The sequence below is a fragment of the Amia ocellicauda genome, chromosome 13, assembly GCF_036373705.1.
Source record: "Amia ocellicauda isolate fAmiCal2 chromosome 13, fAmiCal2.hap1, whole genome shotgun sequence".
NCBI classification, from domain to species: Eukaryota; Metazoa; Chordata; class Actinopteri; order Amiiformes; family Amiidae; genus Amia; species Amia ocellicauda.
Window position 1 is genome coordinate 35344420 of NC_089862.1, and position 15623 is coordinate 35360042.

General features: G+C 44.2%; 1 protein-coding gene across 1 annotated transcript in view; it reads right to left on the minus strand.

Annotated features, from left to right (window-relative positions):
* Positions 1-1051: 1051 nt before the first annotated feature.
* dgkq (diacylglycerol kinase theta) overlaps positions 1052-15623 on the minus strand; it is a 43298-nt gene continuing 28726 nt past the window's right edge. The window contains exons 10-23 of the mRNA XM_066720748.1: positions 14606-14696; positions 13804-13858; positions 13353-13414; positions 12554-12704; positions 12197-12235; positions 11300-11415; positions 10582-10733; positions 10028-10176; positions 9232-9410; positions 8893-8993; positions 7990-8136; positions 7548-7659; positions 6990-7142; positions 1052-6630 (exon numbers count right to left, since the gene is read on the minus strand). Of these exons, the coding sequence (XP_066576845.1) occupies positions 6529-6630; positions 6990-7142; positions 7548-7659; positions 7990-8136; positions 8893-8993; positions 9232-9410; positions 10028-10176; positions 10582-10733; positions 11300-11415; positions 12197-12235; positions 12554-12704; positions 13353-13414; positions 13804-13858; positions 14606-14696 (1609 nt within the window). The 3' untranslated portion in view covers positions 1052-6528. The remainder of the gene's footprint in view (positions 6631-6989; positions 7143-7547; positions 7660-7989; positions 8137-8892; positions 8994-9231; positions 9411-10027; positions 10177-10581; positions 10734-11299; positions 11416-12196; positions 12236-12553; positions 12705-13352; positions 13415-13803; positions 13859-14605; positions 14697-15623) is intronic.

A 15623-nucleotide genomic window follows, 5' to 3' on the forward strand; every position in this document is an offset into this window, starting at 1 on the left:
AAAACATAGCAGGCGTGACGTGGAAAAGAGAAGCTGCAGATCTAAACCTCGTGGGGAGGCCTTCATCCAGCAGTGGATCGATATAGGCTGATGATGATGGTTTGATTCAATATTTATACAAATCGGCGTTATTATTCTTGAGCTCAATTTTGGGTTTTTAAATGAGTAATTTTACTTGGATCAGGGCAATCAAAAGTGTTTTACACTGTATGAGAAATTACCATTCCCAGATGACCACACTTCACAGGTTGTTGAAAATCCTTTAAAGATGTGACACTAATTTTTGTTGCCATGCAATGCAATATTGGCGATGTTACATACTGTACACTGTTATAGTTCTGTAAGAGACACAGGGGTGGTTATATGGTCCTAAATAAATATGGCAATAAGGGGTTTGATATGAAGTTCAGATTAAATGCATGTTGGTGAAGAATCACCGTTTTGTGACTATATAACATCCAAATGGCCCAACAATGAAGCACCACGTGCTACTCTTTAAACTCACCCCCCACACCTTTTACATGGTTTTACTGTGGTTGCCACGGTGTTCTGTAGGAAACATGGTAGATCATGTTATTCCTGGAGTGGACTGTAGTTTAAGTACAGTGAAGGCCTGTTGGGCCCATAGGAAAACTCTGCATAAATACAGTAAAACCACAGTAAAGTCAATTAAACCGTGCAAAGAGCCCATGGCATATCTGCTGGCGGTAAACATGCATAAACTTGTTTCTACTATGAGAACAGACAGTGTGCCCAGTCACATTGGTCAGTATCTTCTCATCCAGGTTTGCTCAATCCCCACGGGGGCTGATGTCACCTATCATGTTCCCAAGTGGCCTGATTGGGAAAATCTCTCGGACAGTAGTGTGTGTCTTATAGTCCACAGGCTTCTCACCAGAGTGTTTATGAGGCATTAGTAATGTGAAAAACTAATTGGAAGTCTAGCCAAACCATGTTTAGTACACACACACACACACACACTCTCTCTCTCTCTCAAACACAGCCACACCGTCACACACGCTTGCAGAATAAAACCAGACGAAACTCAGCGTAAAAGTCCACTTATATATTTCCTCTTGTTGTTGGACACATAGCTTTGTTGTGTTATATATATTTTAACATTCATGTTACACATAAAATGTACACTTAGATGCATCCATAAAACAAAATAATATTACAGTCAGTGCAATTGGATTTACAGTTCAAACGGAAATAACAAAAAAAAAAAAAACATTACAAAAAATATTTTTCCCCAAAATATACATATTTGTTCAAACAACGAACTTGGATAATGTGTCAGTAAATTACAGAATACACCAAGATACTGACCATCAGAAAAATGAGTTTTTACATAAGCAACAAGAGCAGCATACCTCAACTGGGAGACATAAGCTCACAGCGGTCTAAAACTTGAACCTCAATATCTATTACGTACACCAGCAGAACCATGTGTGAAAGGAACAACAAGTATACATAGATATATTGTACGTACAGATATATTACTATATTATATGCATTTACGAGGCACTGAGTGGAATAAAAGCCCACTTACGTCACAACAACGCACGTTTTAAGCGGAGAGACATCCTCCGGTGCTAAATCACTCTTACTGTAACGGGACTGCTGCACAACAGCTGCACATAACATTTAGCGACGACCGACAACAACAGTACCTTACAGAGTCCAGACGTAAACCCCCGCACAGCTGTACAATCCAGTAAAGGGCGAAATGAAAGTGTAAAGGTACTGGTCTGTGAGGCTAAAATGTCCAATGGAAGTAAATCGATTGCACTTCCCACATCTTCAAGTTCACTGAGGCCCAGGAAACCAAGTCAAGTCACGGGGTGCCTAGAAATGTGTTCTGGGAACGCACGCACTTCCAGACAGGTCCAATGATGAATATAATTGTGAATGTCTTCAAGGCTGAACATGACCTAGTCTTCCCTCCACTCTTTGGCACGGCAAAATTAAAAAAATATATATATTTAAACTCATATTGTGATGGATTGTCCAATTTAGCAACCCTTACATTGATACGATGTGAATAAACTACTTCTGGGAGATATTCCAGAGCCATTGTGGCTCAAGTTACAGTATTTGACCTCTGCAATGCTATGAACTCTGAGATTTTGCTCATAACAGGAACCACAGTCCACCAGTCACCGTTGGACAGCAACCCAGTGTGGCCGTGGAGAGACCGACAGAGAAGAACCGCCTTCAAGTAGTACAGAACTGCAATATGTTAAAGAGGTCATAAACTACCAAACTGCCTCTTTGGTCTAGTCTACCTCAACATTTTTATTTCTACTCCCCTCTTGAGTTTCACTAGATGACAAAATGATAATGATGAAGTTCAGGGATGTGGTGTCAAAGAAAGTTAAATTGGACTATAAAAACATATATATATGGTTCAGTAAAAGCAAAATAAACAAAGCTTTGCTCCTTTGGCACGGAACAACATCCCACTCGCCTTATACATGGATACCTTTCTTTTACTCCTTGTTTTGAGGCAACCTTCTTAGTGTCATATCTGACAGAGAAATAAAAATCTTTGGGGTCTACAAACTTATTATACGTGATCTGCTAGCAGAGGTAGATAGGTAATGAGTGACACTGTACATTTTAAATGCTTTGCCTCACTTAACCACTGAACAACAAGGCCAAAACAAGCTTCACATCCAAAGCAGATCTTTCTAAACTATACATTATATGCAGGAGAAGTCAACCGACTCCCAAAAGAAGAAATGTGGATTTTGAACCTGCCTGTTTCCCCTACCTCATGTTCAGAACGAGTCTTACTCGTAATTCTGGTATACATGGTGTTCACTCGTGATTCATTATACTGAACCGTGGGCAAGTCATTAGAGCTTTACAAAAGATGGGCTGCACACAGATGACTCTGGAGCCTTTATATCACGTTTTGTCAGTGGAGCACCCAGGAAAAGAATAAAGAGCAAGGGTATTCCTCAACCTCAAGCCCTTTTTACCAGACCAAAATGGAGAAAGATCCATGCCAATATGTGGTGCTCTCTCTTGAGCAGGACGTTGATGATGCGTTCGAGCATGGCCCATCTTTTATAAAACTACTCCCCAGGGCACAGGTGGAGCGACATTAAACATTAAACGTGTCAGACCTCACATCTTAACCAAGACTCTTTGAAAGTACTATAGCTGTCTTTCTATCTGTGGACAGTCATGTTAAGACAATCACTGGCAAGAATGGCACTGACTGGGAATGATCTAATCAACTTTTACAGTGATATAAAGCACTGATTCAACAGTCTTTACAGGACATAAAACACACATGTAAACATTTCTCTTTAACAGCGTGTTTACACGGTTCACAAAACAACACAGTGGTAGACTGATTTCAAACACTGTTATATCGTCGATCGTGAAAGCAGCTTAGAAGAACAAGCAACTGTGATGTAATCCTCCAAAAGCAAAACGTTTCAGCACTGGGCCATGACTTGTGATGAAACTTGTGACGTTTAATACTATATCAAGTATGAATTGCATGGCACCACTGTTTTCAGCTTTTTGTATTTCTTCTTTCACAGACGAAGGCAGATGAGGCCAAAACAAACCTTCCTACAGTGCTTTGAGGCGAAAGTCATTCATAACTCACAGATTGCCTGTCCTTGTACTCTGAACTCCGTCAGAGCACCCTGCACAAGCAGTGACCACATACAGCTCACTGTACTTGAAGGCCAGATCTCTAACCAGGAACAATACGATCTGTCATCGTCCTGCCATTCACATAAAAACAGAACGGTTTACAAAGGCGACTCAGAACAGAAAAGGCATCAGAACCACGCTGCAATCCTAGTTAGGGAAGGACTGATGATACAGCACATTATTTCTGTAGCCTTTGTGTGGGCATGCACAGCGCCGCCTTGTTTTTAAAAGCAGCAACTCCAATGTTGCTTTATTCCCCCGGGTCCACAGAAACCTCCTTGTCTGTGTTCTGCCACACTAGAATACTGTGCCCAATCTGGGAAAATCATTATAGACTTCACAGGCATTTATTTTAGAACCTGAAATCTGCATTCAAACCCACCCTTAAAATGGCATTCGCTTGGAAAGGACAGATTTGGAATACTCATAAAGGACCTTCAAATGTTCTTGCATTTTTACAGTAAACAATTTTGTATTTTTTCATAAAAGTGTCATGTCAATTTTAAGGCTAAACTAATTAGTAGAACCATAAATTACATTTGCAATACTATTCCAGATCCTCCCACATCCCTTGGTTACACAGTCCTTAATGCACTATTGAAAGGCACTAGCATTCTTCTTCGATTTATTTGCCCAGATAAAGAGGACTTAAAGGATATTTGAAATGTGTGTTTTGTCATCAGCACATGGGCAAACTTGATCACTGCGGACAGTCACCCTCTCAGTCAGAGTCAATGGTCAGTGTTGTACAACCTACAATGGACAATGGCACACACTCCACTGTCTGGAGAATAACAGTAGTTACAGATGTTTCATGAGAAAGAAACCAAACCAAATATAACCCAGTTCTTCCACAGTGTCTCTGATGTTTCTGCCAAAGACGACGCTCATGGCCAGCGTGCTGGTCTTGAGTCACACAGCGGACCTGCTGCAGGTCTCAGTAAAAGAATCTCAACAGCTAAACTAGTCATCCCTCCCGGCCCCCAGCCACCTCTTTAACCCGTCTCCTCTGCCTAAGCCTTGCTGCATTCAGAGGAAAGATATGCACTAATCTGACTGTCACTGGCTTGAGAAAAATAAAAAATTAGTCGTTCACAACAACAGCATCAACACAGAAGAGCACGAGAACAGTAAACAATCTTCTCAACTTGGTCCGAAAGCTCTGCAAAAACAGATATGTTTTCAAAGGACGGTCCGGTCCCTTAAGTGTGATAAAAGTTGCTTTTAAGAACTGGACTCTAGCGATGCTGCTGAGGAGCGCAGCCGACAACAGACCAAAGACTTATTTCTAAAATTTGCAGTTTTGTTAAAACAAGTTAAAAAAATAATAAAACACAGGTTCACATAGTGGACAGTCTGGTGTACAATTTCAGTAATGTATGACGATCTATTTCTCCTCATTTCCCAGAACACCGACATACTGGTCGTGTGCTTGTACTGTGGCAACCTGACAAAGGGCACCATACCGAATAAAAATGGAAGGATTGCTTTTCACTCCCCTGCCAGGTTCAAAACATTAGAATGGGGCTGGGAGGACCATTAATGGTTTCTTATTTAAGTGATGATGAGACCGACAGACAGCTTTACATTCCTGAAGCTGCGTCACCGGTGCAGGTGTGCGAGCGAACAGCAGGGATACTTTGTGGAGAGCAAATTGCAGTAAAATGTTAGACAAATGTGTAATGTTGCCATTTCTTTAAGAAGGTAAATAAGTTTCCTTCTGAATTACGTTCATTCAGAAAATTCAGTTAATCATTTCAGTCAGATCGATGGCCGACAGTTGTGGCCGCCAGTGTGTGTTCATATAGTGTGTTTAATACAGTGTATATTTACAACAACTGGGCTTTGTTAAAGTATTTCCTTTGCCTTCAGTCACTGTCTGGTATTTCAAATCTAGTACTTAACACTTTTATTTTCTTGGACTTCCAGGTCTATAAAAGATCCTTTCCCAAGTCTAGTCATTGTAAAGCAGTTCACTAGGATTTGCTAGTAGTCAGTGTAAATCTATCGCCACTAGATTACTAGCAAACCACACCAGCAAAGATTTGTATGTATTTTTTTAATTAGGGAGATTACATTTTCATTACTAGTAACTGGTTTCCCTTAAATGGAGAGCTTTTGAGATGACCGATCACTTTTTGCTATGAGTAAAGCATTCAGAGAATAACAGAAAATTCCAGCACATCCTTGGGCTGAACCCAGTTCTCAAACAGTGATGCAGATGTATCTGAGATCCCTCAGCACTACAGTGTTGTCTGTACAGATGCAAGTGGCTGTGTGACAAGACTGACGTTCTCAAAGACTCTGCTTTAGTGCTGTGAGAAGCTAGTCTGGGACGGCCCCAGTCCTGACTGACCAAGGATCAAGTAACGCACATGAGTCGGACAGATTTTCCTAAGCCACTCTAATACCGAAGAAATCAACCTAGGAACGAGTTACATCTAAGTCAACATGAAAGCACACAGGAGCACTGCAATCCAATGACAAGACTATGAGGTTTCAGTTGCTTGTGGGAGGTCAACTTCAAGTATATTACAAGCTAAAAACATGTCGAATATGAAGGTTTCATTAATAAACAGACACTGTCACCAAATTGATGATCATAGCACAATGGGAAAAACCCCAAAGTAAAACGATCAACAAGAACAAAAACACTGCAAATGGAACCCTTAGTGGCGATGTTCTAGAACGACTACATTCAGGAGTAGTAGAATGAGCAGTTGAAGGAGGACAGAGATGCGGGATCCTCCAACTGTTCAAGCTTACGTGTGCCATGTTTGTGAGTGCCGTGTGATTCACAGCTGGCAGGCTGGTCTACTGTCCTCCCAGCAGTGGGGCCTCTTGTTAATCTCAGTGCCCCCCCTCGCTGGCTGACAAGCTGTCTGTTCTCGTCTCTTTCAAACTCCCCGAATGTTTCTTCTGCTTGGTTTTAGATTTCCTCAGCATGTGGACCTGTTTATTGGGAAACAAAGACAGACAGACAGACAGACAGACAGAGAGAGAGTTTATAGAGAGTCATAGAAGGCCATTCTGAACACAGGTCTATTCCACCAGACAACATCTGTATCCAAGAAATCAGTTTTGTAGATGAAGATTTCTTTTCTGATTGAAGTCAAAAATCAAATGAATAAAACTACACAATGCTCCTGGCTGGGATACCAACAAGGACATGTGTTCCCAGGAAAGGAGCCTGAAAGCAGCAGACCTATAAATACACAACACACAAAGTATTCATTAACATTCTGTGCCATCAAGGCAATGCCGGTCCACTCTCGCCCAGCCCGGTCCAGTCGCGTCCCCGCCGCTCTCACCTTGGGCCCAGCTGCGGAGATGATGATCTGTCCCGGAGCCTGGATCCACGGCTCACCGTCCACCTGCACAGGAATGGGCTTCATCACGGTGATCCGGATGTAGTTCCCCTGAGCGATCCGGATCCCGGAGCGCAGGCCGCTCTGCACCTGACCCTGCAACACACAGCGGCACCACCATAAAAAATTAAAACAATACTGACTCGTCCCTGTGGGGAGGAGTTTTGAGGTAGTCATAAAGTAAATAAAATACAGAAACAGAAGTATTGTTGCTGTATATTCACCCACACCAATACAGGGAAACTGACTGTGTGTGTGTGTTAATCGGATGGTTAGTGTGGCACATAATAAGGATTAGATGGTATTGAATGAAAACAAAATATCGCCGAATGGAGCTCTTTTTCGTGGTTCGTTTGGAGTTTATCAAGTATTTAGAAGTTAATGAAGTAATCAAACCCGTGGCTTGATGTTTTCTGTCGTCTGCTGACCTTGCACTGTGTTGCAATGTTAAGACCCCCCGCCCCCAACACACACACTCTAACTTAAGAAGCCGTCTCTCACCATGTGGACCACGCCAGTGACACCCACCACCTCCAGCATGCCGTCATCGATGCGGGGCTTCCCGAAGCGCGCGTCGCTGTCCGAGCCCCACAGGTCGGCTCCCGAGCCCCAGCTGCAGAAGAAGCACACCTGGGTTCAGTCTCTTTCGCCCTTGAAGGCCGCCTGATGGTCATATTGACCTCTGTGGGTCATAGTGTTGTAACTGAACTGGTTTGTTTTAATCACTCTGTGACCACAGGCTGTGAAGGGTACAGTACACAACAGAAATTGGTTGAAACTGGATTGATTGATTGTGATTTTAAAATGTACATATTATGAACTCAGGTTGTGGGCGAGACACCGTACACACACGCACGCTTCACAAACATGCGAACTATAGTGGGAGCCCTACAGTGTCCGTGACTCCTAACAGGGCAAGCCGAGTTGGCCGCCAGACTCTCACCTGGGGATGTTGAGGAAGATGAGGCCCTCTATGCTGGGCAGCTCCACCTCCTGCTTGTCCACCTGCAGTTTGAGGTCCTTGTGCAGATTCCTGGTGTGGCTGAGCTTCTGCAAGCCCACCTTCACGTACACGCCTTTATTGTGAAACCTGGAGAGAACAGGATGGCGGGACAGGATATCAGCCCCCACAATCACCATTAGCCGATTCATTGCCAATCGGTCTTTTATTAACACAACCCATTTAACGTATAAAGCACAAATTTCTACTGGAGGTCTGCTTCACCTCAAGCCACTATTTGAAACTCGTGGCTGTGAAGGCTATCTTCAAGATACATCCGAGGGTATGGGACAATTAGTGGCACAGTCGTTTTCAGAGAACCTTCTGTGCTGACTGAGAAGAGTCACTGGACAGACGGAGAAGAGAGTGAGGTCATCTTATGAAAAAGTACCCGGGATTATTTCTGTACTGCTCCAGGATTCCCTGTACGGATGGGCTTGAGCTGGAGTCCCTGGAACAGCATGTCACACACTCTTGATGGGACCATGACCCAAAGCACCTTCAGGGACACTTTATGGGACCCGTGATGATCTGTATGTGCACGCTTTACCTCTGGGACTATGCAATCAAATGGCAAGGACAAGAAATATGGCAATTTTGAAAAAGGTGGAATGAATATTATTTCCATTGCCGTTATGATTCACTTTTTCACTTTGAAGCCATCCGACTACCCAAGTCTGCCCTCATAAATGCATCATAATATAACCTTTACTGCTGGTTTCATTTTGTCAGTCAGTACAGAGTTGTCACACAGCTTCAGGCCTGGAGAGCAATTCAAACTCATCCACAGACTCTGGTAAACCACACTAAAACACCATTACTGTAATATATATTCACACGAAATACCTGCTATTGAATTTGCCTGGTTCTTCCTCCCTGGCGTGATGGAAATCCAAACTCAGCTCGGCATCAATCCCCAGACCACAGTAATTATTCATCTGAACAATCTGCAAAAACATAAGAGAGTGTCCAGTCGAGAGGAGGCCATTCGCCCCATCGTGCTTGTTTGGTGTCCATTAATAACTAAGTGATCCAAGGATCCTTACTCTACAAGCAAGTATTCCCATGATATCCCCAACAGCTGTCAAGATTCCAAGATTGAACTTAAAGCAAGCTTGTCAGAAACTATTCTCTCCCTAGCGCATCTCCACAGAGCCATGCTGGTCCCGGTGACCGTGGACTCACCTTCGGGGGCTCAAGGATGCCGTTCTCCTTCCCGTCCTCGGCCATCTCCTGAGCGTCCAGCAGGATGGTCCAGCGGTCCATTTGGGTCTCCTCTGCCTCGTCCACGGACAGTAGGATGTGGTAGGGGTCCTCCCCGCTGTACCCCGTCCCCCAGCGCAGCACACGGGAAAGGTCATTGCCTAATGACACGGAGAGAGGGAGAGAGGGAGAGGAGGAAGGACGGAGAGAGTGAGATCGCCGTCGTCACAATGGAGATCTGAAAGGGCTGAACCCAGCAACTTAGACAGCACTACGCGACCCACCCCACTTATCCAATGCTCTCTGTACGATATAGTATTGCTTTAGGATTTCTGGTCAAGAGGGAAGAGCACCACCTACTGGCCAGGAATCAGGGCAGCATTGCGGAGCTGCAGAGATCTATGATGATCGGGGGTCGCAGTGGTAGAGCTGTGGACCGGTTTAACTGTTTTTGATTGTGATTTTGTTTTCTTGTTCTCTCTTGGATGAAATAAGATACCTCAGTGACCCATTCAGATGGACTTAATGGGCCAGCTGAAACCAGACACAGAGAGCTGGGTCTACGGATGGGATAATCTGCAATCAGCACAAAATCCATGTGGTCTATCCGAATAATACCCTGCATGTCTGTCTATTGAGATGTCCTCAAAATATGCTTCGGAGTATTAAAATAAATATCCACAGGCTGTCTAATGGGCCACAGCTTGGCCGACCCGCCTGAGGGCCACTGCGCAGTGAGACTGTGGGCCACGGTGACTCCGGGGGGTGGGGTGGTTACCTGTGCCCAGCGGGATGATGCCAATGGCCGGCTCAGAGCAAGCCAGCTTGTGCCGAACCTCCTCCAGCACCCCCAGTACCCAGCCCACTGTGCCGTCCCCCCCGCACACCAGGATCCGGAAAAATGGCACTTCCCGAAATGTGTGCAGCCTGGGGAGGGAGAGAGGGGAGAGGGAGAGGATGAGGGAGGAAGGAGGAGGGAAACAAGACTGGGTTCTTGAAACATTTAGTGAACAGCAGTGATTTCGGACTCAGACGAGCCTGAGGAGGCAGAGACACAGTGCCGGGCCAGTTCGTTTCAGAATATGCCGAAGAGCCGAGATAAACTGGGTATTAGCTTATATAATTTAATTTTCCATCCTTTTCAAACACTTCCATAAATGGGATTATTTCTTCCCACAAAAGTGGTGTGGGGAAGAACCGTCGTGGGAGGTCAGGATCTAAATTCAATTATATTTGCTTACAATTGTAAGCACTGGCGTTAAAAAACAGCCCCTTTCCAAGGCCGTCCTGAGTGTCGGAGATACCGTTAAGAATCGGCGATTCCAGGCCTACCCGGGCAAAGGGCCCCCACTTGTCAGTTCAAAGACTTGATGGGGGTTGAGCAGTTTGCGGAAATTGTACTGGAGGTCCCGTCCCTTAAGCCCTCCACTTTTTGGATTGACAAACACAAGCAGAGGGCAGGAATCTCGAGGCAGTTTCTTGTGCTGCAGGAAAAGCAAACAAAAACAGAACAACACTGAATAAACTGTAGAGAGAGAGAGAGAAAAAAAATGTTCTCCCTAACCATATATATCAGACTTAATACTTGTACATCTTGGTTTTCCCTTATTCAGGATTTTCTATACAAGCAGAAAGTGAGTTGTTATTGGTTGCCAAATTAAATAAAACACTGGGAAGCGATTGAAAATGCAATATGATCGTTTCCCAGCAGGTGGCACAAGTGAGCTGTCAGAGACCCAGTGAACCTCACTGCAACTGAGCAAGTCTCCTAAGGACACTTAACACTGTGACATCTGTGGGACTTTCAAGTCATTATTTGAACAGCTTGAAAATATTCTTGTGTTCCGGTTAAGTGAAAATAGCACTTTGTGTTCATTTTTGGGAATCTGACAATTTATACATTTCGGAAACAAAATCTGCTTTTCAAATGGGGTGAAAACACGAAAGTGTTCAGTAGTGCAGATAAATGTGTATTCATCATTAAGCACTGTATGACACCCAATTAAAATAAACATCCCAAAGAAAGAAGACTGAAACTCCAAATCTTTACCGTGATTTCAGGAATTACTAATGAATATAGTTGTTTGCCACTGATTGTAGTATCCTTGGCCAGCATGTATATCCTTTCCGCTTCAGAAAAGCAGGATATGTCCAGAACCACAGCTCCTAAAACACAGAACCCCGACACACGGGACAGTAAAATAGCAGCTGTAAACAAAGCATGGTTTACATACAACATATTTTTAAACACACAATGCACTGACATGGTAAGAATATGTAATCTGCCATCATCTAAAAATGTCCCGTAAACATCCGGAGATTGACAGCTAATTGGGTTTTTAATAAAACAAGGGATTAACCTTTCTAATATTGACACACAATCTCAGGGCTGGTTGCAACAACATCAAGGCACGGTTGCTTGATCATATATAGCTCTACACGCATGTGAGTGAGAAACAGAAGCTGAAAACCTCAAAACAAACAAAGTCATGGATCAAGCTATGGCGCTGTGGTTTTTTCACCCAGGCTACTCCCAGCAATGCTTTTCCAAAGACACACGCCCTGCATTAATAAAACCAGTGGGGCTCTTTGTGAGGGTTTTATCCTCTTGTGCTCGGCTCGTTTGATTCTTCTAAGATAGTTATGATCACTCGCAACCTGTGGGGATTATGTGGGCTCAAGTGTAACTAATAACATGAAAGACTCCCAGCGCCAGCTCCCATTACAGGGCGAGGCCTGCTAGAAGACCCGAGACGCTTCGTGCGTGTTTCCACCAACATTCACAGCTTTACTTGATATGCCTTGCTTTTGAACTATACCAGAGTCAAGTTGTGTACGAAACGCAGCATTAATATGTGCGTTTTCTTCCACACCACAGTGGCTTTCACTAGACACACAGTCATTCATGAGAGAGATCACGTTACAGCGACGTCCACAGCTCACCCACCTTGTCCTGCGTACACATGCGAGATAGAAACCAGATGACCTGAGGGGGAAAAGACAGGAAAAATATGGTAAGGCACGATGGAGATTTTTATGGGGCGAAACCTCAATATCAATCCTTCCCTCACACTGTCAGGAGACACTCCAGAAACGTGTCCCGCGCCCACAAAGGGCCGACTCATCCAGGTGTGTTCAGACACGTTTGACCAGAAGTGACTCGTGTCTCATACGCGTGTGGAGTCCAACAGGAAGTGAAGTCACATGCTTTCAGTAAAGAGAACAAATATGACGAAATCCTGCAAGTGGCTCAGATGCCGCGTGGACGGCTCCGGGGGGCTTGTGGGCGGGTGGTCTTACTCACTCTTGGTGTTGAGGTGCTCCTGCAGCAGGTCCGCATACTCCTCTTTGCTCAGCTGCGCCGGCAGACCCCCCAGCATTAGGGAGACCCGCACCACGGAGTTCCTCTTCTCCACGATGTAGAAGCGCGTCTGGTTCATCTGTCTCAGGGAGGTCTGTGGGGGAACGCACACGGACAGTGTCACAGGCCGCAGTGGGGCGATGGGGTGTGCGGACGCAAATCAGGACCTGGCGCTGGAGGAGAGGAAGTCGGAGTCGTGGGGGGGTGGATCTCCTTCTTTAGATGGGGAGATAATAGGATGGAGGAGTGACTAAGCCTATACTATTGGGGAACACAAGGACTGATTCTTAAAAAAAGCTTCCGTTTTTGTTTTACATGGTTAATGGGAAGTGTACTGAGACACAGAGCCAGAAACATGCAAAGCTGTAGGGGTTTACAGTTGACAGGAAGTGGTGCACTTCCTTTCTGGACAAAAACAGCCCCCGTTTAATAATATAAGCAACAAAGGGGTGACAAAGTAAAAACTGAGGTCAGGTGGGAACTATTACAGAGCAGGAACGTGAGATCTGAGATCTGACAGGGAAAACAAGGTGGGAAGGGCAGATTCCTAACAGATGATGCCACTGCATTTGTTTATCAGGAAAGGCTGTATTAAAACGCAGGCTCACAAATTCCCCTAATATGGCAGCTCAATCGGGTTCTTCTGCTTTGGGCAATGGCGGTCTTCTGCATTGCATCATAACTATTAACAAGGAAGAACTTCACTTTCACAGATTCCTGTATTACAGTTCAGTGCAGATACCTTTCTAATATCCTGGAGTTTATCGAGCAGGAGTTCCTGACTGGTCAGCACTTGCCGTTGAACTGCAATTGGAGAAGAAAAGCATCATGTCCAATGTGTTTTAGACAGAATGAAGCAGTGAAGTGAAAGAGTAAAGCTATGGACTCAAAAGAAAGACTTTATTTGATTAACAATTTACAAGGAAACAGTGAATTCCTGCAGGAACACAGACGCACCAGCAGGGCTGCCAGCAGTACATAGTAGAGTTATTATGTGTATTTGTCCTGCATTATAATAATGATAATGGCAAATTTGACGCTGTTCTTCTGCAGGGCTGCAAACTCGCAGCTTTTTCACACAGTGCTATTTATAGATGGCAGGGTGGTGGGTGGGGAGAAACCAGGTTCAGGCACATGAGGTTCAAATCCACCCCCTCAAATTTCAAGGACGTGGGAACCGAGCCAGGCCTTACCTTGCTTACTGCCCATAAACACCTCCACCAGATTGAAGCCTTCAGGGTCTTCATCCTAGATCAGGTACACAGCGGTTAAAGGCTCGTAGTCACAAGCACTGAGCGACACACTGAGGTGTCAAAATTCAATTTTCGATAATAAATATCTCTATACATACAATTAAACTCGGAGGAACCGACAGGAATGTGTTCTGTTTCAACCTCCAAAAGGACAGCTTGTGGTTCTATAGCTGAACATGTTTGTTTATTGGGAGATCATGAGCCATGATATAGGTATGGGTGACAGTATAGCCAACATCTCAGGTTCCCAAGCAGATTCGGTATGTGTGCAGTACACCTCTACTCCGATATAACGCGGCCCTCGGGAGCTGAAAAATCATACCATGTAATAGGCGAAACTGCGCGATAGTGAACATTTCCATTATTAACAGTCAGCAAATCATTTTCATTAGAGCTAACGTGGTGTATGTAATAGATACATCTGTTCTACAATGTTTAAATTGTATCTCCTTTTGAAAACACTGTTTTAATTACAGAAAAGGTTTAAATGAAGCTAAAAAAGGTGAAGTAATCAACAGATTTAAACTGTCGACGTTATAACTTTAAGACTTGAAGGCAATGAAGAAAGTTTAGAAATGCTGTAAATGCGCTGGGCTTGGCGTTTCGACTTTCAAACCCATTTTTGCTTAACTGATTGCTTTACTCGATTTTGTCCGATTGCTTGAGAATGACGATTTCTGTTCTGGGGATTCGGTGAGAAACGTGGCCTGTTCAGACACCGAAGTCTGGCCTCATGGTCTACCTGTTTGCCGAGCTGCTGAAGAACCTCTCTGATGACCGAATCCACGGTGCTTTTCTTTCCAATGGAGATAGAGATGTAGGCGACTCCGAGTCTGCAGCAAGAGGGAAAAAAACATTTCAAAATGAAAGCTCAGCTCAGACGGTTGTTGCTTGAGTTTAAACAAAGTCAGAATGATAGTTAATGTGGGACATTTTTGGTCTACAAATACATTTTACTATGTGCTTATCGGCAACACTTTGGGACTATGAGGATCAATTTGAGTTATGGATAGAAATCAAAGGGATACGCGTCTGAAAGTTTGACAGACAACCATTTTGTGGGAGAAAAACTCGGGCACAAACTGGAATTTGAGAGGAAATGCTTTCCACTGCTCAAGAGTTGATGTGAAACAGATTTATTAAAACATGGTATACATAAATACAGGTTGGGAGAATGAATCTTCGAAACCACTAATTACGGGGGCTTTGGTTTTACCACACCCTGACATAGCTTTAGAAAGGTCAGGCTCCCATTTCAAATCAGACTTGACAATAATACACAGAAATAAATATGAAGAGGGGTTAACAAGTCAAAGTGCCGGCCCTTTGTGCAGGATCAGCACAGTCCACTCGCTCGGCAGCGATTTGTATCTGGGAACCTGCCAGTCAGTGTCAGAGTCCAGTTGTCTATGTTTGAGCTCTGATCGCCGGGTTACCATCTTCTGCAACGTTAGTACGTTTGTCTTCATACAAATATGACCACTGGTGCGGTCAGACACTAATCCCTGCTTGGGAACCTAGAATTTTATGTCAGGCAGAAGTCACAATGACTTCACAGATCACCGAATGTGACCATCCAGGGGCCAGAGCAATAATTCAGGGCAGGAACCCGGCTGTGACCTGGCCAGTCGCTGGGGAGGAACCATGTTAAGCATGTAAAGGCTGTTCTCAAGCGATGCCTTAATAAACTGCGAGAAAAGGTGACATGAGTGACCCAAGGCTCTGTGGTTTCACAATACTACAGTAGCTAATGCAATACA